The sequence below is a fragment of the Excalfactoria chinensis genome, chromosome 7 (genome assembly GCF_039878825.1).
Source record: "Excalfactoria chinensis isolate bCotChi1 chromosome 7, bCotChi1.hap2, whole genome shotgun sequence".
NCBI classification, from domain to species: domain Eukaryota; kingdom Metazoa; phylum Chordata; class Aves; order Galliformes; family Phasianidae; genus Excalfactoria; species Excalfactoria chinensis.
The window spans coordinates 13,997,269-14,020,398 of record NC_092831.1 but is presented as its reverse complement, the minus strand read 5'-3'; the positions used below and the strand labels follow the sequence as shown (position 1 = coordinate 14,020,398).

General features: G+C 49.2%; 1 protein-coding gene and 1 long non-coding RNA gene across 3 annotated transcripts in view; one reads left to right on the top strand and one right to left on the bottom strand.

Moving 5' to 3' along the window:
* SLC4A3 (solute carrier family 4 member 3) overlaps positions 1–23,130 on the bottom strand; it is a 29,841-nt gene that overhangs the window by 4,901 nt on the left and 1,810 nt on the right. The window contains exons 2-18 of the mRNA XM_072341045.1: positions 21,006–21,146; positions 20,175–20,331; positions 16,561–16,901; positions 16,136–16,278; positions 15,333–15,544; positions 10,350–10,501; positions 9,513–9,693; positions 8,698–8,833; positions 8,339–8,513; positions 7,814–7,910; positions 5,891–6,075; positions 3,722–3,935; positions 3,176–3,397; positions 2,651–2,799; positions 1,978–2,172; positions 1,323–1,529; positions 654–743 (exon numbers count right to left, since the gene is read on the bottom strand). Of these exons, the coding sequence (XP_072197146.1) occupies positions 654–743; positions 1,323–1,529; positions 1,978–2,172; positions 2,651–2,799; positions 3,176–3,397; positions 3,722–3,935; positions 5,891–6,075; positions 7,814–7,910; positions 8,339–8,513; positions 8,698–8,833; positions 9,513–9,693; positions 10,350–10,501; positions 15,333–15,544; positions 16,136–16,278; positions 16,561–16,901; positions 20,175–20,331; positions 21,006–21,059 (2,910 nt within the window). The 5' untranslated portion in view covers positions 21,060–21,146. The remainder of the gene's footprint in view (positions 1–653; positions 744–1,322; positions 1,530–1,977; positions 2,173–2,650; positions 2,800–3,175; positions 3,398–3,721; positions 3,936–5,890; positions 6,076–7,813; positions 7,911–8,338; positions 8,514–8,697; positions 8,834–9,512; positions 9,694–10,349; positions 10,502–15,332; positions 15,545–16,135; positions 16,279–16,560; positions 16,902–20,174; positions 20,332–21,005; positions 21,147–23,130) is intronic.
* Positions 4,483–14,025, top strand: LOC140254526 (uncharacterized). Of its 2 annotated transcripts, none has more exons than XR_011904251.1 (4): positions 4,483–4,571; positions 8,190–8,316; positions 10,146–10,252; positions 10,600–14,025. It is a non-coding gene; the product is annotated as an uncharacterized lncRNA (long non-coding RNA). The 2 variants fall into 2 exon arrangements; XR_011904250.1 differs by having other exon boundaries at positions 10,146–10,257.

Sequence of the window (23,130 nt, the reverse complement as noted above, 5' to 3'; positions counted from 1 at the left end):
TTGCATGGCAAACCAAACAGGAACTGCCTTTCACCCTCTCCCTAATGGTAGCTGTAATAAATACCAAAACAAAAAAATTTAATAGTGCATCTAGTAAAAAAAGGGGGGGGGGGGAATCTGTGGGATGGGTATGTTCGATAACACTTAAGTTTGTGCATAAGCTGGGAAAGAGATTGTTGTGTTTGAGAAGAAACAATCAAAATATTTAGTAGTCTATAGACAAGGAGAGCATACACATATAAGTACTAAACATGTGACTGAGTACACTGCAGAAACTGTTTTATGGCACCCTTTTCAGTGTGAATAAACTGGCTATGTCTTGATGATCAAATACAAGGTTTCAGAGTTACAAACAGGGAATTAGCTGTTCTGGTTCTCTCTCTTCTCTAAAACCTCCTCTACTAACAGCAGGAACATCAGAGAGGTTCTGGAGCACTGCAGCCCCTATAACTCTGGTTTCCATCTCAGACAGACCCTCAGAGCCTCCCTTCAGTGTGGGAGTAAGGTTGAGGGAAGCATTTCTGTTTGCTCTGCACTGTTATGACTAATGAGGCAGGAAATGTAAATCCCCAGTTGCACAAGAGCAGGACACAGTATGGCACAGATCACTGCCTGTGCAGGAGGAGGGGCTCCGGGGCAGCACTGGTACCTACCTGTGTGTACGTGTCTGTGATGGTGTAATCCACCAGCACCATGACTAGGATGGAGATGGGGATCCCAAAGTCACCAATGATCCGCCGAGCCTGTGGAACAAACACCCTCGCTGTCAAAGAGCATATGCTGGCTCCTCACACCCACCACACCAAGGGCTACAGTCCTCCAGCCACTCCTACGTGATCAGCCAATTGCTCCAATTGGCCTACTTTGTTGGTGCTCCAGGTATCACACAGATGCTTTGCATATACAGAAATGTCAAAGGGAACAAACTGTTAAGCTTGTCCTCTTTTATTCTGCCTTAACAGATGTGCATCCAGCCAAAGGAGCTTTCCCAAAGCCCAGGGGACTTTTCTGAAAAGCTCACTGGAGCAGGACAGTGCAGATGCTATGATTAATAGCCAGCTCTCAGCCACAGCCTACAACAGGTTACCATCCTGTCTGCATGGCATTTAAGCAATTGTTTGTGTTTCTTTGGGTGATGGTACCAGCATTACATGGAACAAAGCAGTTGTGATTATTATAGGGTTGAATAAGGCATTAAGAGGACAGAGTGCTGCAGACAAGTTCATTCAAACTTTCAACAAGGAACAAAGGGCTGCAACAAGAAGCACTGTTTGCTCGGCACATCCCTCCATCCTCATCATCTGGCCCCACAAACTTCTTACCTTTCCTCCTAAGAAGCGGCTGTTCTTGAACTTGCGCATAAAGAAGGCAATGAAGAAGGTGCCAAGCATGAGGATGAGGGAGAGGAGAGCAGTATTGGGCTGCATCCTGATTCCCAGTGACATGGCATCTGCAGAGAGCATGCTAGCGTTCAGGCCGCTCTGCACATCTGGTGGGTAAAACTTCAGCAGAGGATGTTCTGCAAACACCTGGACAGGTGAGAGAAGTAGCAGGCACAGTCAGTGCAAGGAGGGACAGAGGGTACTGTCATTACTGGGGGCAAGGGGATGTGGAGGGCATCCTGCTCTGCAGAAAGGGAAGGGTAGTTAGATGGAGGATGCAGACAATCTCAGCATCTGTCACCTTGCCTCACAACCTATCCAGCTGGAAAGGACTGGGGAGAGAAAAGCGGCCTCTCTTTAATGCCTCCTGCAGGAAAAGAGGGGGAGGCAGATGTTAGGAATCACCCCACCAGCCTCTGATGGCACAGCGGCCAGCTGTGCTGGGCTGAGGGAGGCCAGCAGAGAGCTGCTCTGCACAACACCTAGGGAAGCTATGGCTGTGATGACCCTGTCCTGCTGCCTCTTGTATGCTGAAAGAGCAGGTTCCTGGGAGCCCCAGGAGATGTGGCAGCCCATCTCCCAGGGGAAGGTTTACCTTGTACAGTTTGTAGAAGGTCTCGTAGATGAAGATGAGGGAGATGAGGAAAGCAAAGATCTCCTGGGTAAAGGGAGAGATGTAGCGCACCAAGAAGCTTCCTTCAGCTGCCACAATAATGAAGATGAAAACGATGAGCCACAAACCAATCCACACTCTACCTGTCAGGTACTCAATGCCTTGAGTCTGGCAGAACTGAAATGGAAAGGGTAACAAATTACTCATATCTCCACAGATTCTCCTGGAAAAAAAGGCACTCTCCTTTCCACAGGCATCTAGCACAGAGACAGCAAATTCAGGGCTGGAGTCATAGGTAAAGTATTCCAGAGCAGTATTTTAGGATGCAGTTACATGTGCTCATTATGGCAGGAAGGATGACATGCAGGGCTGGGGGACAAAGCTTCCCTTGCACTCAGCAGATAAGGAGTGCTGTTACCACTGTCACAGTTCAACAGGGTCAGCCCATGGGAAATGGCAATGGGAGACAGAAGTCCTAGTGGTTTGACCTACAGAGGGTCAGCACAAGCAGAACCAGCCCTGGCTGAGCTGAGAACAGCCTGGCAGGACCCACAGCATCCAAATAACACAATCCCTATGGAAACCTAGGAAATGCCCTCTCCAGTGCATCAGCAGAGTGAACGGGTGCTACGAATGGATGCTGCTTCACAAATACCTTGTAAAATGCTTCTTCGAACACCAGCAGAGGCCCTGAGAAGCCAATGACCAGAAGTGGCTGGGCTCCAAGCAGGGAGAAGAGAATCCCTAAAACTGAGGTGGAGATTATCAGCTCGGAGACCCCCATGAGACCCTCAGTTTTCTCTCCTGGGAAAGAGAACAACATGTAAGTGTTACAGTCCGGACACAGGCACTATCACTGCAGTCTGTAGGCACAGCTCCACATGGAGGAGGCAGGTCTGTCCCACGAGTCAGACATTCCCTGCACTGGGTAGATGAAGTCCAGGGTACTCTAGGGAGATGGCTCCCAGGGCCCATCCCCAGCCCTGGGCTCTGCCTGGAAAGGAGCAGTGGGCTGAGGCTGGAGAGGCCAAGCAGCAGGGAGAGGACAAGGCAGTGACCACAGTGCAGCACCTCCACTCTCTTTAAGTAAGCGACACCAAAGCCCACCCCTGCACAGCATCCCACAGACACAGCCAGTGTTCCAGCGTGCAAAGAGCAGACCAGAAAGCAGGCCCATTACCTAGGAGTCCCCCGAAGGTGATGGCAGGAGAGAGAGCAGCAAAGTAGATGAAGAGAACGGCTGCGAGACACTGGCTGTGCAAGGCGTCTCTGATGTCACTGAGGTATTTGGGGTACCTGCGCTTTATGTCCCGAACCAGACCTCCAAAAAATATTCCAGTCCGCTTCAAAGGGTCGTCCTCAGCTTCCTCCTCTTCTTCCTCAGCCTTCACTTCACACAGCTCTGGAGGTGCATGGAGGGCAGGGCTTGAGCAAAGGAATTCAGGGCCACCCCTGGGCTGCCCTTCTCCATACCCCATGGAGATGTTCCTCCTGCCATGCTAATCTGGCCTCCCAGAACTGCACACCCCACAGCCTCTGGGTATCCCCAGCTGCTTACAGCCTCTGTCCTGCCTCCATTATACCCCTACCTTTTTCCCCCCCACCACTGCCCACTGCTGGAGCCAGGCCCTGCTCACCCCTCTGCCAGGCTCTGTGAGGGAAGGGCCCACTGGGGCACGCAAGGCACTAGGCACAAACTCTTTTGCCCAAATGTGAGTGGAGAGACCTTTGGCTTCCTGGACATCTCCTTCCTTCATGGATTTCTGCTCCCTCTCCTTCCTCTTCCTCAGCAGCATCTTCTGGAAGGTGGCAATGGATTTGAGTAAGTCTTTCCCCTCCACCTCAGATGGAGGAATGACAATACTGCAGTCCAAGAACTCATTGATTGCATTGAGGAGATCTTGACGGTCATCAGCCATGTACGCAGCCTCATGGAAATGCTGGGAGGAGCAGAGAAAAAGGAGAAAGAAGGCTCAGACCAAGCCTGTGCTCAGCCATCTACGGCCTAGAATCATCACTTGCCACGACCCTTCAGCAACAGCCCACTCCTTCCACTCGCTGCTTGTATCACTACTGCTACTCCATGATCCACTCTCCTGAATCCTTCCTTCCTGCCCTTCTACTCAATACCTCACCTAATACCATACCTCTCCTCCCTTCCTGGGCTGTCCTTCCCAATGACCTTGCTTTTCTCCCTCAGTCCCACTGCTCTAGCCCAAAACTGTGCTTCTACAGCAACTCTGCTGGCTACGCATCCACCAGACCATGCAGCTCCCCCCAGTGGAATCTCTCCACAAATAAATTCAGCCCTATACTTCCCAGCTATCCTGGTGCCTACATAGAAAATACAGCTGTATGAAAACTGTTGAGTCACAGCCTCAATCACCGATTGAGCACCTGGAGAAAAGACCTAGTCAGCACTGGAAGTACAGGTGAAGATAATTCACTTGTGTGACTAGAAGGGGTGGAGTCTGGCTTAGACCTCATTTAAAGGCTGACAGCCACCAAGGAAGGATCTTTTGCTGGAGGTCCCCCCTTTGTGAAGTCTTTCTGCAGGCCTAGATTTTCAGAGACAGGTGAGCATCCTTCTTGTTGTAACACCTTATTGTTGTGCTGATTTCACTGCTGTTACAGTAGTAGAGGAAAAGAAAACAGGTATCTGTGGCAGGAGATAAGCTGTACAAGTGAAACTAGGCAGAAAGGTTTGGAGATGCTCCTAACAACAAGGGCAAAATGACAAAGAAGGGCTCTATGGGGATCATGAGGGGCCAGCCCTACTGAAAATAGTAAGGGAGGTGGCTGGTAAACAGGTGGAAGTGTTGCATTACTTCTTGAAAGGGCTAGAAGATGATGAACAAGTGAGCAGCCTATGAAGCAGGTAGGGATAGTTAAGGTCTCTGCAGCACACAGACTCCCTGGAGCCACAACTTCAAGCTGTAAATGATACCATCCTCTCTTCCTGGCGCCAGTCACCGTGTAACCTTGCAATAGACAGCCTCAGCTGCTGCTGCTGACTCCCCTAATCCAGCAAGAGCAACAGAGGCTCAGATGAGCAAGATCAGCCCACAGACACAGCACTGAAGCTGAAATATGGCAGCTCATCTCTTCTAACTCAGAACAGCCTCAGCTGAGCTCTGTGCAACTCCTGGGAAGAGATTGTTCAGCTCTTGTTGCCTACAATCCACTTGCTCTGAGTGGACTTTTTAATAGTCTTGAAGAGAGAGCTAGGCTTGTTACTCAGTTATAGTTCCATGGCATTAGCCAGGAAGACCCTGTGAACTTTTGATTCTCCTGTCTTGGATGTATTCAACAGATGTTCAGATTATCTCTTCTTTGCCTTTAATTCCTTACCAAGATAATGAATTTCACTTTCCTGCCATCTAGCCAGATGGGGAACTTCTAGCATTACATGTGCCTGGAAGAAAAACTGTTCTATTCCTCATCTCTCCTCCTGCGCTGATGTGCTTCTATGTTGCAGCCACAGGACTTGGCTAGAAGGCATAACTCTTGATGAACAGACCCCAGGCATTGCTAGGTGGTTTTGCCAGTGTGTCCTGAGCCAGGCATCATAGTCACAGGCATCACTCAGCCTCCTTACCTCTGTTTGTGAAATGTGAACTGAACACAACTCTTCTAATCTTGGGTAGTACTTTACTCCTGCTTTTATGTACTAACCCTTCCCCTTACCTTATTCTGTTCCAGACATATGTTTGTCCAGCTCATTCCTCTGCAATGGAGCACCCTACCTTGGTTTAGCTAAGCTGCCCTTAAAAATTCTAGCTGTTTAGGCTCATCTTTCCCACCCGGGCCTCTTTGCACAGCCTTGCCTCAACACTCTTGTCCCAGGATAGATTTCTAAGGAACTATCCTTCATTGCTGCTAGTCAGCTCCTCACCTTGTCAGACATGAGGGTGGAGATTGACCGACCAATTTCATGGTAGTCCATATTGGCCTGGCTTGGTCCCAGCAGCACAAAGATGAATCTGACAGGGATTGGGACCTCCAAGACAGATTCCAGGAAGACGGCCTCATTTAGTCGGACAAAAGCCATAGTTGGCTGTTCCAGGAACTGCACACAACCTACCAGGAGGCAATGTTTTGAGCAGAGTTAATCACTGAGGTGAGCTGTAGTGGGCTGCCTTTGTGGAAATGGCAATTCAGGAGGTTCCCTAAGTCTTGCAGTACCAAGCTGGTCTCTAGATTACTGACAAAGACTCAGGCTTCATGCTGAGGTCTGCTCAGTGTCTCCCTGGTCACTGATCACTCCCCAGTTTACTTCCTCAATCTCTTACACGAGCTCTACTTACACTATAAGGAGCTGATTTTTAAATCAGAAGGTTGTTTATTATTAAGCCAATGCCTTATGGAAGGAAGTCTCCTACGTGTTGGCAGTTACTTTTATCAAAGAAACTCCTAATCTCATCAAAGAATGAAATCAGGTTTACTCAACATGACCTATTTCCCATAAACCCCACTGCTTAGCAATAATTACATTCTTATCCATTAGCTCTTTATTAATTGAATGCCACATTAGTTCTGCTGTTATTTTGGCTGGGAAGGATGTCAGGTTAAACAACCTATACATGCTGGCTTGCTGTATGTCCTTTCTTGAGCACTGACATGATTAGCTTTCTTCTGGTTTTCTCGTATGCTCCCTGCATTCTTAAACCTTTTTCAGATGAAAATAAGCCAGTTCTCCAAAGATTCATAGGTATGAATTACACAGTTTGTTTTATGATGTCTGTATCTCATGAATGTTTGGCAGCCTTCACAGCTCCTAACAGATTGGGAAACACTCCCGCATCCTCCAGCATACCAGCTGCTTCCTTCCCATGCTGAACACAAATGTTTGAGAACTTCTATTTCTCTGACATTATTACTGAACTTTCTGCCATCTGTGTCCAGCAATGAGCTACATTCTCTGCCAGACTGGCAAATCTGTGTGATCTGAATGACCATGGGGATCCCAAGATACAGAAATGCTCAGTATTTAGACATCTGAATACTCAAAGTGCATTTATGAAACTAATCTGGCTTCATTGTGGTTAAGCTTGATTGAGCTGCCAAGACTCTTTGCCCAAGTTTTCTATCTGCTAGACAGGCAATGACATTTACTTTGCTTGTAGCACAGTTGTTTGCTTAGAAGTCAATGCCAGCAAAGTGCTGAAGAGGACTGTTTTTGTGGTCAGAAGATACTAAACCCACTGATGCTCAGCCTGCCTGCCCATGGCTCTCATTTGTAAAGAGAAATATGTCCTGGTACTGATATAGCTGATCCCAGAGGCTTTGCCAGTTCCTGGGCTCTAATTCTTAAAACTCAGAGCTCTTTGGCAAGTGCAACCAAAACTAGTCAGGAGCAGGACCTGTTTGCTGGCAAGGTGTGTTCCCAGGCTGGGAAGAGGATAACACAATGCCTTACAGCAGTGCTGGCAATCAGTGCATTGGGCACTTAACTATTTCTGAACTTCAAAATGGGATGTCTTGGTGACTGTGGTTAAATGCTCACCTCTAAGCTAGGCACCAGTTCCCAACCATTACCCATGATCAGTACTTCTAAATCTCAAAAAACAAACAAAAAAACCCCAAACCAACAACCCAATAACCCCATCCAATCATGCTTTATATTTATTACAGACAGATAAGGTGTGAGTTGTCACCATGAGAGAATGTTCAAAGCACCTTCTCAACTTAAGCTTTGGAAATGCACACTAGATGTCCAAATATCTCTCAGGAGAGAGAGCACCCACAGCTGGGCCCAGACCAGGATCTAAATTGGTCTTTTTTGATGTTGGGGTAGTCTGTATATGCTGTCTCTTACCCACAAGGACCACGGTGGCTTCTGCATCTTCAGGAATCTTCTCCATTAGCTTCAGGTATTTACGGTGCCCCTCAGAGTTATGGATGTGCACATTTTTCTGCCAGGAAAGAGTAAAAATAAGAAGCTTGTCCTTGTGCCTTTGTTTCCATACACAGCCTTGCTCTCCACTGCATGTCAGCATCTGGGCTTGTCTTGGACCACACCAGATGGTCTGGCTCCCTGCTTCACTAGAAAGGCAGCCTTACAGTGAAAGATCATGCTGCAAATTCCAGGGCTATCGCTGCCATCGCACACTCCAGCAGACACTCACATAAAGCATAAGGCTAAAACTAGGTCCCAAAACTGTAATGCAGTGACCTGATTTCTTGTGTTCCAGGTGATACAGGCAATCTCAGCCTTTGTGAGGATGAGCCCACATGTGAAGGGGCCCAGGTGTGGACATCAAGCATTGCTGTGTGCTGCCACAGGCCAAGGGGTGACCCTGAGGAGTGGAAAAAGGAGAGGTAACCCCCACATCACCCTTACCTCTTTGCACTCAGTCTCATGGGCCTTGGGATCAGCCATCTCAATTCGCTCCTCACCCATGAGGGGCACACAGGTGTCTGTGGTGTGGTTGTGGTGGTGGTTCCCCACGATAGAATTCATGCTGGAGCTGGAGTGGTTCCTTGGAAAGAATCCCTCCTTCTCATCATTTGGGTGGCTAGGGGAGGGAGAGGTAGCATCGTTGTGCTGCTTTAGACAGTCTCCTTTCCCTCTCCCACCATTCAGTCACCTTTCTCCCACCACAGCGGTGATCTGGTCACCTGAGGTATAGCCAAGTCCCTTGTTGCCCAGGACTTGCAGAGTTCTGAGCTTCCCACAGCCCTCAGCTGTGTCCCACTCACCTGTGCTTCAGCAGCAGGGCACGCATCACGTTAGCACGGTCCTCTGCTCTAATCTGGTCAGAGATTATCATGGTCTCCACCATGAGGTGAGCAATGCCAGGCAGTGTGGTCTGCTCCAGGTCAAGAAGAACAGCACCTGTCAGGAGGAGAGGAAGAGCCCGGCTCCTATTGTGCAGCACTCCCTGCCGCACATATGCTCTGGGAACACAGATGTCCTGCAACAGCCCCTCAAGCACCAGGCCCTCCTCCCAGTGCAGGCACCTCTCAGCCTTTCTTAACTTAACACTCTCAGCTGAGAACTGCCACAAGTCCAGCTATCCCATGACCTCTATGTAAACCTTTGTCCCAGAGAAACTGCAAGATGCTGTGCAGGCAGTCTGAGAGCTGAAGAAATACTTGGTATCCAATCACCTGTGGGATGTGAGCATTCCAGGCTCTCACCCTGAAGGGGGTCTAGTGAGAAAGCGTCTCCCCACTCAGTGAGAAGATACTGAAGACACTCAACCCCAGATGCACGGGTAGCTCTAGCACTTTTCACTCATGGATCCAAGACCTGATGGAACAGCTAGGTGTTGCAGTGCCACGTGCCTGAAGGCAGCGAAGCAGAGCAAGGAGCCATGTCAGACATCCTTGAGCTGTTACAATATCCTGGAAAACATACTGTGTACTCCCCAGATCCAACAAGGAGCCTGAACAGAAACACCATTGGCATGTCTTCAGTGAGCAGCCAAACTGCAACAGGAGCTGTTCAGCAAAACTTGTCCCAGGGCAATATACAAATCTTGGCCAGCAGCACAAAGCAGTTTCTGACTTACCGTGGGCAATTGTCTTCCTGAGCTCCAGCAGGCTGCGGAAGGACAGTGAAGCCACGTGGGGTTTCCCCCACCTGGCCGTATCCTCCTCCACATCCTCCTCGAACTTGATCCAGCGGGCTGTTTCCTTCCAGTGCATCTCCTGGTTCTTATCCACCACCAGTTCATTCAGCTCCACAAATACCTGTGCAAATTGCAGTGAGGATGTGAGAATTCCCCTGATGGGTAAGGTTCTACAAGAAATACGTGGAAAGCCTCAGGTCTATTCTCAATGTGCTACCTGTTCTAAAGCAACGCTTGGGCTAACTTGCCCTAGCTAACAATGTTTTAGAGAACAGAAACAGCTATGTGTGGCAGGAGCCTTCACCACCACATGGAGCAGCAGAAAGCTATAAGTGAGACAATGCAGGCAGAGGAAACAGAGTGAATCAAAGCTGGGCACTTCTCTACCAAACTAAACTTTGTCCTCTGCCTACTCAGCTAGAATAAGAAGTTTCCCCCCCCAAATTTCCCATGCTAATGTTCTGTCACGGTTTGGCCTTCACACCTTCTTACCAGAAGGTGGTGATGTTACTGTGCTGCCAACTTCCCAAACAGCACTACAATTTCTGTGACTTTTTTTTATGTCTTTCCCAGAGTTGAAGCTCTGTGATTCCAGAGAAGCCTCAGCTTTTATTGGAAAAGTGTGTTCTCAGCTTTCATTGATAATGGATAAGAGACTGAAATGTCCCTACCAAGGCTACGTAAAGTATTAATATTGAAACTACACTTCTTAAAATGTCTGTTTCTCAACCTGATTTATGGCTTCTGAACAAGTGTGGGAGGACCATACACAGATACCTCATGGGGTTTTCTATCCAACTTCTTCTTCTTCTTCTTTTTCTTAACTGATGGGGTTGATGCTATTTTTTTGCTCGTCCTGGTGATCTGGCTCCTAGATGGTTTCTTCATCAGATGCCTCCTTACACCAGGGTTGTCTTCAAAGCGGTGGCCTGAACACAGAGGAAGGGAGAAAAAGACCACCAGTGTGTCTAGTGGAAATGCACTGTCTGGCATGGGAACACATCCAAACCCACCTCTTTTTCTCTAGATTATACCAGCAAAGCCCTGGCAGTTGGAGAACTCACCATCATCCTCTGGACCCTTGAAGATCCTTCTCACCTCACCTGCCTACTTCCACCTGTTCCTGATGTCTGAGAGTTAATTCTTTTAAATATCAGTGTTTCCTCCCAGGCTGTGCATATAGTGGAGCATCACCGCAAAATCTTTTAGGTTTTATTCACAGTACCTAAGTAGTGCATGAACCTTCTCCATGTTGCCACAACAAAAAGCAATCTGAAGCCCTGTCAGTATGGCACAGAAGTGGATCTTCCTCAGCACATACACTCCATGGGGACAGGGAAAACTTCAGAGCCCTGCTCCAGGATGAGTGGGCTGTTCCAGGTAGATCACAGAGTCAGTGGTCTCAGTCAGCTTTGGTCCAAGCAGGCTTGCTGATCTCCTTGCAAGGCAATGCCAAAGTCTTCTGGGGTGAAACTCATGTCTCTGCATATCTTTCTGCAGTTGGCTTCAAGACTTGTCTTTGGGCATGAAAGGTAGTGAAAAGCAGTGGGCTTGAAGGCTTTGTGCTCTCCCTGATGCTCGCTGCAGGAAAATATCTGCGCATCTCTGGCAAGGAAAGTAACAGCCCAACATCAGGCCAGGCATACCACGGCCTTGCTTCTTGGAAATCTGGGTTGCTAAATTAAATATAACATGAATCAATACTGAGCCTCGGGGGATTTTCACCCACTGGCTGCCACGCTGATGAAAGTCCTGCTGTTAGCTGGACTCCTCCCTGCTCTACTTACTGTTCTGCAATGTCAATAGGAGCCAATCTCTGCCCACTGATGCATATGTTTCTAACTTCCTCAGACTTGTGCATGGATTTCTCATTTCTTTCATGCCCCACAGCTGCTTCCCCCAAATGAACATCAAGCTCAAGCGAGCACCTGAAGCCTGATGTCCTTCTTCAGCACCAGATCTCAGACCAAGATCCAAGGGTAATGTGCCCAGAGAACAGATCTTCTCTCTTTGACTGAAGCCAAGCTCCTCAGCACAGCATGAGATGGTGACAGCATCTGAGGATGCAGCATGATTCCTATGGCAGCTCCGAGACAACAAATTGGTGCGTTACTCTCCCACAGAGTGCCTCCTACAGTCTTTTCCAAACGATGTTCTTGCTGTTGTTGGTTTTCCTAAGTCATTTTTCCTCCACCTTAAGTCTGAAGATGACAAATGTTACTTTATACTGATTAAGGTCTTCCTCCAGAGTATCGGTCCTAGTCAGTCCAACGCAGCAGGAAAATGCCTTCACTTGTGTATTGGCTCCTGCTTTCCTCCATTTATTACCCTTTTTCCACCAGCAGAAAGTTCAGATAGAGGCATCAGAATAGCTGTACTGGTACTAGAAAGCAATTTGTTAGCTCAGCATCACGGGGATGGTGCACTCTTCCTATTTGCCCCAATGTAAAGCTATAGCATTACCTCTAGAAAGAAGACTGAATCTCTATCTCTGGGGGAATTTAGACTAAACAAAACGGTTGGCAACATATAAAAAGTCAGGGCCATATGCTGGCTTCTGGAAAAAGCTATTGCCCCTCAATTTCTTTCCCAGCTCTAGCTGGAGTGGGACAGTATGTGTGTGAGTATATATAAGCATACATTTGGAATATGTACTATAACCATACACCTAAGTGTGTGCAGAATGCAGTAGAGCATGTGTAATTGGGAAGGTGAAGACAAAAACAGAACTATACCCATGCAGACATACACAAGTATTTGAGAGTGAGATGAGGTTATGCCTGTTGTTTATACAGTGCATCTGTGAAGAGGAGGGAAGATACGAGGGGAGCTGAAGAAATGCAGGCTTTCTGTGCTCATCCCTGCTGACACCCAGCTGTCCCTGCATGGCACTCCCTGTACTCCGGTCATTAAAAGAAATCCAAAGAGACATGCTCAGGTCCAACAAGGACTCTGCTCTGCATTAAAGCTATTACATTCCTCCTGCATCTGAGCTGATCCTGGAAAAGGAACATGCAGCAAGTAGCTGAGTAAGTGACCCTGGCTGGATGTGAGCTGGCTCTGCACAGACCTGATGCTGTTGTCTCTGCCATCTCTGTCTGCTGCATCTCTGCGAGATTAATCCACAGTGTGGATTTATTGTGCAGAAATAATTAAGAGTTGACTATACAGTACATCCTATTTCAAGCACCTGCAGTATTAGCTGTAGCGATCAATGAATCTGTTAACTGCCAGCAAGCCAAATGTCCCCACTGTATAAGTGGTGCATATCACACACTGTCCCTTCCACATTCCCAAGAGCAGTCATCCCTTCCTAGGTGAGCCTGCAGCTAATGCTCACACTCTTAACACACAAATTGCTCAGCCTGGGAGAGCTGACAGGGTCAATTAGCTCCAGGTTTGTGGTTTCAACTTTGCTCCTATTAAGTTGTCTAAGAATTTACAGTAACAAGTATCAGACCTATCCAGAAGCAAATCCACACTTGCTGGTCCCTGTACAAGCACATAGGCGGACATTCCTTCCCCACAGGCTGCAAGGCTTATGAAGATAGACTAGTTGAGACAGAAATAATGTTGCTGGGGCTGAGAGGAATCAGCAGTTAAATGTTTTACCTAAGATCATACCAGAAGGCTGTGGTAGAGCAGGAAACTCCATCAAGCCTCTCGAGCCCATGTTGCACTCTGCCTCCCCACACCTGCTTGCAAAGCCTAGGATAGCTCTGGGGCCACGCCACCTGCTTTTGTGCACTTGTACAAGGCTTTGAAACACATATAACATGATCCAGATGAGTAGATCTGGGCAGCTGCCATGGAGCAATGACCACAAGCAGCATCCCTCCCAAGGTGACACACACAGATACCTTCAGCTGCTGAGAAAAGGCTGCCCATATGCAATGGCAGTGAGGTGCTGCTTTCTGTGCAGCCTCCGGGATGGCTCAGAGAGCTACTTCTCCACAAGGGGTGCACGAGTAAGGAAACATGCAGAGAATAGACACTCTTTGCTCTTGGGATTCCTAATTTCTCCTTCCCTGTGATTCCTGCTCTTCCTTCCTGCCTCTTTCCCTATTCCAGGCCGACAGCTTGCTATCAGCTACTTTCACAAACAACTCTTAATCCTGCAGACACTAGGACTAGTCTATTTTCTCCTCCGGGCATTAGTCTACAGCACAGAGCTCAGAACCTGATACCCAACACTGCTGTCAGATCCGCAGCCCTGCTCAGATTCCAGCAAACAGAGAGCAACAGCACACTGTCACCTTGTGCCACAGATGGAAGGAGACGCTGCTCTATTCTTATATGTGCTTGGGAGCAGAGACTTTTCCTCTGGCCACAATGTGGGTTACATCCCAGTGGGTACAAACAGCAAGGGGCAGCTGCCTCCAAGGTTGCTCAAGCAAGAAACACACAGAGAAGTGCCTCAATACTACAAAATGGATCTGTACAAAGACCTTGTACTGACACACAGACAGCTCCTCCGAATCCCCCAGGCACCGGGCTGCATGCAGTGGGGCAGAGAGTACCTTCTCTAAACCTGACCAACCTAACACAGGGAGAGCAACAGACAGTAAACACAAGGTCAGGGCTAATCACTACAGCTGGGGGCTTTGTTCTACAGCTGCACCCAGGGGTCATCGCTCTGGTACTTACAGGTGGTCTCCCCACCTGGGTAACCCAGGTGGTTTCTGATGGCCTCCCATAAATCATAGTCTTCAAAATTGAAGGCAAATTCATCAAAGTCTTCATAGCCGAGTGAGTTGCGAACACGGGCACTTACTGCTGCTTCAGGGCTGCCACCCTCTTCCAACTCCCTCGCCGCCTCCTCACCTTCCTGCAAGGTGATCATGTTGTCCTTGCGAAGGTCAGGGGTCAGGTGCCATGAGCCACTCACTTTCCGAGGAGCAGCTGGGGCTGCCAGGCTGAAGTGCAGCAAGCAAGGTGCCCCGGGGGGCTTCAATGTAGTCCTGGGGCAGGCCCCAGTGTCTCAGTCCCCAGGACACAGGGCATGCAGTTGCTGGGGCCTGGTGAGGTCCTGGAGAGGATGGCTGCGCCTGGGAATGTTCCTGGGGAGAAATATTCCTCCAGCTCCTCGGAGCAGGATCCTCGCTGTGCCGCAGGCTCTTTGCTGGATGCCCAGGGACAGGCAGGCTCCGCATGCAGCACCGCTTCTCTCCCTCACTCCCCTCTGGTGTCTCCCTCCCTCTCCAGCATGCAAAGCAACCTATTGAATTCTCCATGTCCTCAGGCCCAGAGCGTGCATTTCCATGACGTCTCTCCTGTCTGCCCTCACGCGCACATAGGGGCAGTCCCCTCAGATGCGTTTTGGAAGGGGCAGCCGCCTCTCTATGAGCAGCACGTAGGAGGGGGAAGGCTTCTCACATCAGGTGGCTGCGATCCCAGAGCTGGCGTGTCACACAGAGGGCTGCTAACTGGGAAAGTGTGTCAGGAGAGGAGAGAGCTGGGTCTCAGGGAAAGGCAAGGAGCCCTGAAAAGGAAAGGGCAGTGGGGTAGGTGGAGGAGGGCTGGCACCTGTGGGGTGGGTGGGAGGAGTGGTGCTGGGCTCATGTGGAAACGTGGGACCAGAGCTCTGGATAGAAAAAAGCTGATAGAGAGGAGTCAAAGCTAGAAAAGCAGGTGCTGAGAGACAGGGAGATGAGGACCAGCTCTGTCGGGGGAGGCTGAAGATCGTGTGTGGAACTATCAGGAAAGAGAGTAAAGCAGGGAGATGCAAAGCATGCACGCTATAGTGTAGTAAAACCTCACTTTTCATGCCATCCAAATCAGCAGATGCCAGCATCTGGGCCTCAGCCTCATCCGTGGGGACACGCTGATATGCTGCACTCTCCAGTGTGGTCATACTGCCAATGCACATCCTCTCCTTTAAGTCATAGGTAACTCGTTGTCCACTTGCCACCTGGCCCCAGGGCCTGCGCTTCTCCCAGCCCTGAGAAACACGTTCCCGAGGTCCAGGGAGGCTGTAGAGATCAAAGAGACTGATGGTAGAAAAGGAGATAAGTGGGGGCAGGCACTGGTTCTTCTCAGGGGATGAGAACCCTTGGCCCAGCCCAGAAAAACAATTCCCTGAGAAGGAGCAGAGCCAGAAGTCACCTGTCCCAACACCTAGAGGTTGTCCTACCAACCCTTCTGCTCCTCCTTGCCCCACAACACAGAGCAGGATCAGCTTGAGGTATGTGTTAGGGACACATCTCTGAGCTGAGGACCTCATGACCTTCAACTGTGCTGTGCCTCCTGGGCTTCCCAACCTGTTGGTCAGCACAACACAAGCTAGCTGAGAAAAAGATTACCTCACATGTTTACCCAGTGCCCTCAAATCCACAGCCTGAGGAACCCACAAACACAAAGAGGTCCCAGGAGTCCCAGAAAGTGACCATCCTGCTGGAAAGCAGCGGTGTTGCTGCAGTCACTGGGCTCCACAGTCCCTCCAGTTCAGCAGGAGAGTTGAGACTGGGCAGAGCCACATAACTCCCTGTGCCACCCCAAGTGCTGGGTCTGTGCGATGACCCAAGCCAGGCAAAGTGGCAGCATCTCAATACTTGCCCTCCTACCTGTGGAGTGAGGCAGGGCCCTTGTCCTGCAGGAGGTCAGTGAGGTGTGGTGTGGAGGACAGGATGCCACACTCCTCTTCCACGTGGAACTGTGCTGGGGCCAGAGTGCTGCCAGACTCATCCTCATCGCTGCCAATAGTGAACTGCAGAAACAACAACCTTGAAAGCAAGAGCCAGACCAAGCACGCATGTACCATCTCCCACCATCCCCACAGCCTAGAAAAGGCTTCTTCCCCTTATATCTTATACCCTCTAAGAACAGTTATATTGATCTTCCCTCATGTCTTACACCCCAAACATGGTCATGCATACACCTTCCTCAGCATTCATTCAAGACAATGACTTCTCTTTTACTATTCCTTCAACCTTCCCCCTGCTTGCCCCAGCCTCCAAGCCCCACACAGGCAGGGATGCTCCAGCCTTGCCTTCGGTTTGCTTGGGGGCTCCAGCTTAGGAGATGTGTCCTTCCCACGAGCTTCGCCCACAGATTCTGTAAAGACCTCCTTCTCCTGGGCTTCTTCTGCCTCAGACTCTCCTTCTTCTTCTTCCTCCTCCTCTTCTTCCTCTTCTTCCTCCTCTTCTCCTCCTTCCTCGTCCACTTCTTGAATGGTAGGGGTGACTTCTGAGGGGGGTACTGAGGTTCTCTTTTTTTTCCTTCTTCTTTTTTTCCTCCTGCTGGCACGGGGGGGCCTCTTTTGGAACTTGAGGGCAGAAGGGAGGTGAGTGGAAAGGGGATGATGGATGTGGTGCGAGGTTTGACGGTGGACTGAGAGAGAAAAAGAGAGTCAGAGGGGCAGGAAGAGGCTGGGAGGAACCTGCCAGGCGCCCCTCCAGGAAACAGCATGGTCTGGAGATCAAGGGCCAGGAAGGGCAAGGAGAGCCACCAGCCCGCAGGGACACAGCAAAGCTCTTCCAATGATGTGGCAGGCTGTGGTCAGCCTCAAGTGGCTAAGGAGGCAGCCCTCATGCAGTGCCAAACCACCCCAACATTCTTTGCCACCCTGGGCAAGACAGGGTTCTCCCGAGGCTGCTGAAACCATTCACACAGCCGTGCAGAGCTGCAGGGACTTGCCAGAGACAACAACCCCTTCCTAAACATGGGGAAATACTTCTCACATTCTCAAACAAGCAGAGTTTGGGTCATTTACAAACATTTCTTTCCTGCATAGTGTTCTTTAGTTAGACTTAAATAGATGTGCCTTATTTCACTCACGGGCTTGGACAGGAATCACAGACCGAGACTTTTAGTGCAGATGCAAAACAAATTCACATCTCAGGCTCCGTGAGGTACCAGCCTCTGAAACGCAGGCTCGGTTAGGAGGCTCTCTTTAAAAACCAGGGTAAAAAACAGGGCAGAAGGACTTTTCTTCAAACTAATCCACAAAGAGAAATTCATATGGAGTTGACCTGGGTGTCGTGGGAATTACACAACGAGATGAAATTAATGGCATTTCTGAGCCATCACTCAAAACCGATGTCAAAGCACCATGCAGGGAGCAGGGTAAGCTCAGCATCTCCCAGCAAGAGATGGGAAAGCTACTTCTGCCCGGTCTATCTACAGGCACAAAGCTTTCCAGATGCAGCCTGCAGGATGCACGGCCCCTGGGGCAGCACCCGGAGCAGCTGAAATGCCGGGGGCACCAGCCGCTTTGCAAGGGGGCTTTGCTCAGCAGCTCTTCCTGAGGAATTGTTTCCAGCCTGTTTTGATTTGGTTCCTTCCCAGCTTTCCTGTGACATGGCAGCAAAATCTGTTTATAGTGAAAACTACCTTCAAAGGACATTTTCAATGGAAGCTGTAACCTTCTCCCTGGGAGAGCCAAGCAGGTTCATTGTTCTGGTGTCATGTTTCCTTTCCTTTGGTTTCTCAAGTCTTTTCTCCCTTGTTTCCCCCCCTGGGAACAGCAGGAATATTTCACACACCCCCTCGGTTCAGCCTTGTGGCAAGAATTAGAAGAGGTTGGGAATGGTCAGACAAATGCAAAATGGGAAGTTTAGGCTCTTAATGAACACTTTTTCATCCAAAGTGCTCCTTGGTTCTTCGCTTTGAATAGACAGGTTTGAGGAGAAAGGCATTCCTGTTCTGCACCCCCCAGGCACTGCTTTGCCTGCCACAGATAGATCAGGCATCAATTCCTCATGCAACAAAAAGCAAGTAAGGCCCCAGTGGTGCACAAAGCTGGTGCTGAAGTCACAGCCTAGGTCTCACTTTTAGGCTGTTTGCATCAGGCTAAGACAGAAATGTCTGCATTTTGGACCAGCAGAGAGCCTAGGCCTCAGGCTGCAGGGAAGGGCAGCGATGGCAAGTGGCTGGTCTGGCACAGAACAGAGCAGCACCACCCTTTACCTCAGCACTTCTGCCAGCTGATCACTTCTCCCACAAAAGAAGGCTGGTGGGGAGAAAAAAATACACCTCTCCCAAGCACAGCACACATTGTTCTTCCCTCTTCTTCCTCCCCATCCTTCAGCAGCTTCGGTGCACCCAGCTTCTACTCTCTTTCCCCATGCCCTTCCTTGCATTGCCGGTCTGAATGGAAAGCTCTGGCCTAACCACTGTCTGATTGCACTTCCCAGTGAATAAAAGATATGAAAAAGTAATTTGGATAGGGAGTCCAGAAGAAAGAACCCACATATTAGTAGTGGTTGTGAATGGGGTAACAAATGTTTCTAAAACCAGAGAGCATTCACCTCCATGAGCCTGGAGAATATCTTTCAAAGTCTAATAGCCTACCAGATCTTTCAGCTTCAGGAATACATGGTGCATAAAATTTCTGAGAGCCATGGTTTGACACAGTCCTAGCCCTAGATAACAGGAACTCAAAGGAAAACAAGCTAGATTCTAACAAAGAGAGAAAAACTCTTCTAGTTAAGAAAGAAAAAAACAACAAACTCAAACTAACAAAACAGCACAAATCTCTAAGCAAATTTTCCAGGAAGCTTCTGCCATGCATGCTGAAGCAGATCATCTGCATGCTCTGCACCAACTCACACACCTGTGCACACACAGAGCTCTGAGCAGGTAAGTACTGCCAGCACAGTAACGAGCATCCTGCAGCCACAAGTGTGAGTGACTGTGTGCTCAGGTGGAAAGTTCTGTTTGAATGTAGCCTCTGTAGAGAGATGGCACAAGCAGAAAGTAGCAGCTGGAGTGCATTATAGTAATTGAATGTTGCTAGCAAACTTTTGCAACTCCAATTGGAAATGAGTGGCCAAGCAGAAAACAGCCTGGTGATGTACTTAGAACAAAATGTTCCTAAGGTTGTATCCTATCAAAGCTAAGCCGGGAAATAAGCAGTATCTGATTGCAGAGAGCTGGAAACTGGAAAGCTCACCCAACCATTGCTACTTGTCTGCCACACACAGGCCTGCTAGCTGGGGGGTTCTTCCCGCCCGTTACCATCATTACTACAACCTACTGTGACTATTTACAGCAGGCAATAGCTTATGACTGCTCTTGTGGGCACACTCTCATTCTACAGCTAAGGTGACTCTGACTGGTGCCTTCTTCATGGAAGGGCAATTAGAGGAATGAACATGCTGATCAGAGGATTCCAGGTGAAATACCCGCAGCATTTTAAACTCATGCTCCATTTCTAATTTTCAATCCTTTTTTGAGCAGATAAGCCTGATGGTTTCATGGCTGCTATTTAGAAATACATGGGCATGTCTGACTGGAACCATCTGCTTTCAGACTGGGGAGGACAGCCTGGCTTCTAGCCATATTTGGATGTTTCTTTGCAGCCATATGGAAGAAAAATAGTTTCAAAGTGGAAACTTCAGAGGTGGCTGCAGAGGTCCCTGACATTGGGTGAGGAGGTGACCTGGGCTACGCGTCACCTGGGCTGTGTAGGAGGTACACCTCCAGGAAATTGGGACACCGGTACAGACTGACATAAGACAGTGGGCACTGGGTGTAAGCATCCCTTTGGAAACACTCTAAAGGGAGGAAAGGTTTGCAGGTCCCCGGTAAAAGGCTGCAGAACACATGGAGCTGAGCAAGGGTTAGGAATGGATGTGGGTACAATGGTTCAAACCTACATACATTCAAAATCTCTCTCACTGTAGCTGCGTCTCTGCTTCTCCAGATCGCTTGATGCTGACTTGCTTATCAGGTCCCCAAATCTCTCGATTGATAAAGTCTTATCCAAGTCCTCATCGTCCTCGGCACCAGGAGAGGCTTTTTCTGCACGATCTCTGCCCTGCACAGAAATCGCCAGACAACAATCAAACACTGCAGACTCCTACCATCCTCCAGGTTCTTGTGCCCTGCAGATGGAGCTGGGCTTCTGAGGAGCAGCAGGCAGCATCCGACAGGGCAGGGGAACAGTTACTCATCTCTGGGCACAGCTCCTTTGCAATCCTGGGGTTCCCATTTCCTGTGGCACGCCTTCCTCAGGCTTTTCTGCCCAATTTCCTCCCATTTCAGGCTACGGGTGTTCCTCTGCCTTTTGCTGGTGGGTAATCACCACCTGCCCTTTCTGCCTCCTGAGCAGCCGCAGCTGGTACAATTGTCTGTCAATACAGCCAAAATGCCAGTGCTGAGCTGCTATGGACTCACGAGTTTCCATGGAAACAGAAGGAGGCCCAACGGTGACAAATCTGTCTGTGCTGGGCACAAAGAGAGAGCAAGGTGGCTTTAGCAGAGCTGTGCCTCCCAACAACACCCCCAGCTGGCCCCTGGCACCACGAAGCCCCTGCAGCTCCCATCCCACCAGAGCAACAGACACCATGTGCTCTCAGAGGCTCCTGCTGTTTGCCAACACCTTCAGCCTTCTCTGCACCTCAGCTTGCTATCTGCATGGGGAGTGCATGTGGCCCTGAGGGTAGTTCCCAGGACAGACATGGCACTGCTGCTGCCAGATTCCCACCTCACCTGCTGCAGGTCGATGAACGCATCTCCTACGGGAGGGGACTCGCCAGCTGCCATTTTGGTTCAGGACCTAAGGGCCTGGGCAAAATATCAACCCTTCTCTTTCACCGGCAGGCACCCAGGAAACCTGGAGAGTGGCATAACCTGTGGAGAGAGGGCAGGACAAGCGAATATCGTGGGACACTGCCACCCACTGCCTTCAGTCCCTGTGGTCCTAACCCAGAGAGGCCGCCTCGGGGAAGCTGCAGTAAGAGGGCAGGCTACGCCTGGCATAGCTGCATCGCCTCCTGCTAGGTGAGCTTGAGATGGCTCACAGAGTGGAACTGGGAAGATTCAGGCCTCTGAAAACCCATCTGAACTCATGTGGAGAAGGACAGAAGCTATAAGCACATCCACAGCACTTTGCGCAGAGGGATGGATAAGCGAAGTGTTCTCATCTCACTGAGCAAGAGAAGAGACATTTGTTAACACTACAAGGGAAGAATACAAATGACTACAAAATTGGCAAAAGGGAACATTTTTTTTTCAGTGATGTCACTGGGGGGAAAAAAGTGCACAATTAGAGAATAGCTTTGCTATCTCTCTGGGTAACAAGCTGTCCTATTTATGACAAAAGCCATCTTCCATAATAAGCTGTCACCTAGCTGTGATAGCTTTGGAAGAAGTATTATAGGACTACAGGCTACATCCCAGAGATCTGCTCAGGCATTTCTTACCATCCCATCTGAAGTACCTGGTATGGGCCACTGTCCGAGATGTGACACTAAAACAGATAGTCTAAAGGTAACATGAGTAAGGGCACTCACTCCACCATCCCTCCTTCTACCTTTGAAGATCTCCAGAAGGTGTTAACTACAGAGTCTCTGCTTATTCTGCCCACCTGAAGGCACACGCTTATGAAGCCAAGAACTATGGGGCCGTCTGTAAGGCAACTTTGAAGAGCAAGTGTCATTACCAATGAAGCACACTCTCCTGGTCCAAGCCACCTTCTCTCAAGCCATTTGTACACATTTAGCTCTCAGACCACTTCTATAGATCTAGCAGCTATCTCAGGATACAGTCATGCAAATGAACAAACTATTGAACAGTGCCAGAAGCACCACAGCTAGAAGCTAGGCATGCTGCAATGCGATACGGCTGCAAGCAGCAGAGCGCAACAGTAAGGCTGCACACCCAGAACTTGCAGGCATGGGTGCTGGCTGCTCCTTCTGAGGTTCCAGGAGCACTCCACATGCAGTATTTGCTCAGTGCTGGGCAGAGCAGGGATGGAAAAACTAAAACGATGGGTATTTCTTAATGACAGGGAGTGAATGTGAAAGGATAGAACATTACAGACATGGTTTAGCTGGCATGGTGGCGATGGACTGACAACTGGACTAAGATGATCTTAAGAGATCGTTTCCAACTTTAATGAGGAACACCAGAGGAACTAACACAGCTACGTGGACAGAAAGAGAATTAAAACATAAGGTAAAGCCTGCTAGCTGAATAACCTGAGATTTTTGCTATTCTTTACCTCCCTTTGAATTTTACCCTCATTATCGTGAGCAAAGCAAAACATAATGGAAGGAATTCCTCAGGCACACCTCATTGGACTCCACAGTGACCAAACCCCTCTATCAGACCTGAACAGCTCGAGAGAAATATTGTGCAGAGACAGAAGTCAAAAAAGCAATGGGAGAATCCAAACCAAAAGGAACAGGATGAAAATACCCAGTTCAATCTGCAGGTCTGCAAGGGCTCCTCTTTAAGCTGTAATCATCAAGTCTGCACCCTGTTTTCCAAGAGAAATGGAAGAAAAAGGGTTTGGAGAGAAAGCAAAAAAAAGGAGAAAGATCTGGAAATGATCTGTAAGAGGAGACTACTTTTATTTTCTTCCACAGGAGACCTGATGGAGAAAAGGGTAATGCGTGTCTTTGATTTCCTTTTGCTTTTAACTCAAGAAGAGAGTATCATTGCACAAAATCCAACAGCAGCACATTTGAAACTGAAGGCTGCAGGAAGCGCTCCCGGCACATCGCTCCTGTTGGGTGCGCTCAGTGCTGGCCGCTAGAGGCCACCTGCCCCTTGTTCTGCAGCCTGCTGCAACCTGTCAGAGATGCTCCTCGCATCCTCCCTGGCATTTCTA